Source organism: Pteropus alecto, unplaced genomic scaffold (genome assembly GCF_000325575.1).
Source record: "Pteropus alecto unplaced genomic scaffold, ASM32557v1 scaffold96, whole genome shotgun sequence".
NCBI lineage: Eukaryota > Metazoa > Chordata > Mammalia > Chiroptera > Pteropodidae > Pteropus > Pteropus alecto.
The window spans coordinates 530,861-534,353 of NW_006438979.1; the positions used below are offsets into that span (position 1 = coordinate 530,861).

The 3,493-nt window shown below is 58.1% G+C and overlaps 1 protein-coding gene across 1 annotated transcript in view; it reads left to right on the forward strand.

Moving 5' to 3' along the window:
* Positions 1-3,493, forward strand: part of MXRA5 (matrix remodeling associated 5) — a 22,359-nt gene that overhangs the window by 17,270 nt on the left and 1,596 nt on the right. Inside the window, exons 10-11 of the mRNA XM_025049758.1 lie at positions 4-56; positions 2,642-3,491. Of these exons, the coding sequence (XP_024905526.1) occupies positions 4-56; positions 2,642-3,491 (903 nt within the window). The remainder of the gene's footprint in view (positions 1-3; positions 57-2,641; positions 3,492-3,493) is intronic.

Consider the following 3,493-nt stretch of genomic DNA (forward strand, 5'->3'; position numbering starts at 1 on the left):
TGGCCGCGCATCCTCTGGCGCTTGCCGTCCAAGCGCATGATCGACGCGCTCTTCAGGTACGTGCGCCCCCCGCCTCCCCGGGACCCCCGTTACTGCTGCGCTCCCGCGCCCGCCTGCCCCCGCGACACGGCGTCCGGCTGCAAGACGCACGGATGTTGCGCCTTCTGCGTCCTGGGCGCGGGCGCATGCGCACTCGGGGCAGAGGGTGTTGCTTTTTCCCGGTAAAATCTCGTCTTTATAACGGAGAAGCCACAACAAACACCTGGCTTTTCCCCTGCTCCATCCCGCCCCCCAAGAAACGTAGCTTTCCTTTTAATGATTATATCTGCAACCGGATTTTAAGCAGTCGTCTTAGACAAAGCAATCTACGCGGCCTGCTTTTTCTAATATCTAATGTCAACGTAACTCGCACGAGCCTCCGATCCTGTTTTCAATCGGCGTTCGTGATAGAATATTTGAAGGCATGAGTTCCGCTCCAGGGCGGCCGTGCGCAATTCACGAAGCTGGTTCCGGTCAGGAAGAAAGCCGCCTTCTGCTCCACGGTCCTTGCTTTCCAGAGGGTGGCAGTTTCGTCCCCAGGACACAGTTGGCCATGTCTGCAGACCCCTTTGGTTGGTGTGACTCAAGGAAGAGAGGATGCTCCCGGCACCCGGTGGGTGGAGACCAGGGGGTCTGCTTCATGCCCTGCAGTGCGCCCACCGGGCGGCCTCCGGGACGCATCCCATCCGTCTGAAAGCCCCAAATCCAAAGGAGTCGATGTCTCCTTAAAAAGCGCATCAGGAGGTATAGGAAAGGGACGGTGATTGGCGAAATGGAATCAGGAAAACGTCTGTGGTGCCACGGTAGACGAACCTTGGTCCATGGTGTGTCCCAGCAGCTCGGAGGGCGTCCCCCTGCCTCTGAATGCCACTACCCCGCCCCTAGAAGTGAGCAGAGCCCACCTCACGGGTCCCGCACAGCCGCGTCCCCAGCCTCTTCCCGATGCAGGAGAACGGTGATGGTGCGTTCTCTCCATCTGTCGGTAAACCTTCGAAGGCTGCGTGGTGCCTAGTGACCCTCGCACCGTGAGTCTGGATCACCGCGTGCCTAGGTCCCCCCCCCCACACACCTTCCAGCCAAGGGCAGGGGCCGCCACGTAGAGCAGCTTCCAGCCGACTTTGGCACGGCCGAGGCAGCGTACGCGGTAAAAGCTATCGTTCCAGTATGGGCGCGAACCGCCGTCCCGGTATCTCCCGACAAATCATCGGTCGCCATGGCTGCAGCTTCAATATTACTAAATCCAACGTTACTATCTATGTCCTGAGCCAAGTGTTTGAAACAGCCATGTGACTCACACAAAGCAGCAGCCTGTGGCTCCCGCCTCCACCTTGGGAATGTCTAAAAATACAGACACTGCAGTCCCCGGAGATGCATGCACGGGCCCGTTTTTCCATTTCTCAGGTGACTGATTACGATCCGGGCTGGAAACCACTTCTATAGAAGCTTCGGAACGTTTACAGATGTGCTACTGTGCACAGTTTTGGGATCCAACTGCAAGACATGTTAAAAGACCTCTGTCCACTCCACCCTCATTTTAACAGTTTACGTGGAGGGCATTGTCACCTCTGGCCAACGAAACAGTTGCCAAATCGTGGCTAGCAGTTGCTTTTATGGAAAGTAATTAGGTTATCGGGTCGAATTCGCTGCTAGGCAGACTTTAAAAAGGAAATGTTGACAACACATTTCCACCCGCCCGATTAGAATAGAGCAGCGTTTAGGACGTATTTAGGGACGAAAATCAAGTCCTAAACTCAGCTCGTGCCACCGTGAGAATTTAGGCGTTACTTGAGACTTTTCAATCCACACAGTTTTGAAGCAGGAACCCGCCAAATCATTTCAGCCTGTTATTCAAAGCATTAGCTCTGAGCTGCTCCAGGACATGTTTTTTATAAACGGCCATGTTTATAAAAACATCACGTGCACAGTGACGAGCTTCCTGTCACTTTTTCCACGCGACCCTTTCCAGGTGAAAGCCTTTTAGAGATATTCACGCACAGACGTACAAGCTTGGGTCCATGTGGACGGCCGGCTGGTGTCATTCAGCTGTGATTTCAGAGTCTAGGGGAGCAGGCTTTGTGCCCATGTTGCCAAGTTCTGCATAACCCGATCTTAGCATTAAAACTGGGCATAAGCGCAGTCATACCATCCGGAGTCGGCCACGTTGCTGCCTCGTCATGGGGTAGAATACGGTTTAAAAATCGTCGGCAGGAAAAATAGCGTCCAAAGCGTTTTCTTCAGAAAGAACTTTATGTCCTTATAAGGATCCGTCCGATTCGGTCTGTCGCGATGTTATCATTATCGTAAGCTCTGCGCTGGCCGCCACGTGGGTGCTTGACCCACCCACACGCCCCACGGGCTCAGGGCTGAAGGCGCTGAGCGCAGTCACCTGCTGGAATCGGTAGCCAGGCCGCCCGAAGCTCAGAGCGCACCGGGCAGTGCCCGTTGGCGGCGAGAGGCGTCTGCGTTTGGACGCAGTGCTGTCCAGGCTGCAGAAAGCGTGGCGTTGGGCGGGACAGCTCGGGCGTCCGTCCAGGGACCGACAGCCAGGGCGTAGCATTCAGGACACTGACCTCATATTCTGTTTGTTTTCCTCCACCGACAGTTTCGACCCCAGAGTCCGGGCGTTCGCCAACGGGACGCTGGTGGTGTCGTCCGTCACAGACAAAGATGCGGGGGACTACCTGTGCGTGGCCCGCAACCAGGTGGGCGACGACTTCGTCGTGCTGCAGGTGCACGTGGTCATGAAGCCCGCCAAGATCGAGTCCAAAGAGGAACAAGACCACAGAGTGTTCTACGGGGCGGACCTCAGGGTGGACTGCGTGGCCAGCGGGCTCCCCGACCCCGAGATCGTCTGGGGGCTCCCGGACGGGAGCCTGGTGCACTCCTTCGTGCAGTCGGATGACGGCGGTGGCGGCCGGGGCCAGCGCTACGTCGTCTTCAACAACGGGACGCTCTACTTCAACGAGGTGGGCATGCGGGAGGCGGGCGACTACACCTGCTTCGCCAAGAACCAGGTGGGCAGAGACGAGATGACGGTGCACGTCAAGGTGGTGGCCGAGCCCGCTGCCATCCGCAACAAGACGTACGCCGTGGTCCACGTCCCCTACGGGGACGTGGTCACGGTGGCGTGCGAGGCCAAGGGGGAGCCCACGCCCAAGGTGACCTGGCTGTCCCCGACCAACAAGCCGATCCCCACGTCGTCCGAGAAGTACCAGATCTACGAAGACGGCACGCTGCTCATCCAGAAAGCCCAGCGTTCCGACAGCGGCAACTACACCTGCGTGGTGCGGAACAGCGCGGGCGAGGACCGCAAGGTCGTGTGGGTGCACGTCCACGTGCAGTCCCCCAAGATCAACGGGCACCCCGACGCCATCACCACCGTGCGGGAGATCGCGGCCGGCGGCAGCCGGAAGCTCATCGACTGCCTGGCGGAGGGCGTGCCCACGCCGCGCGT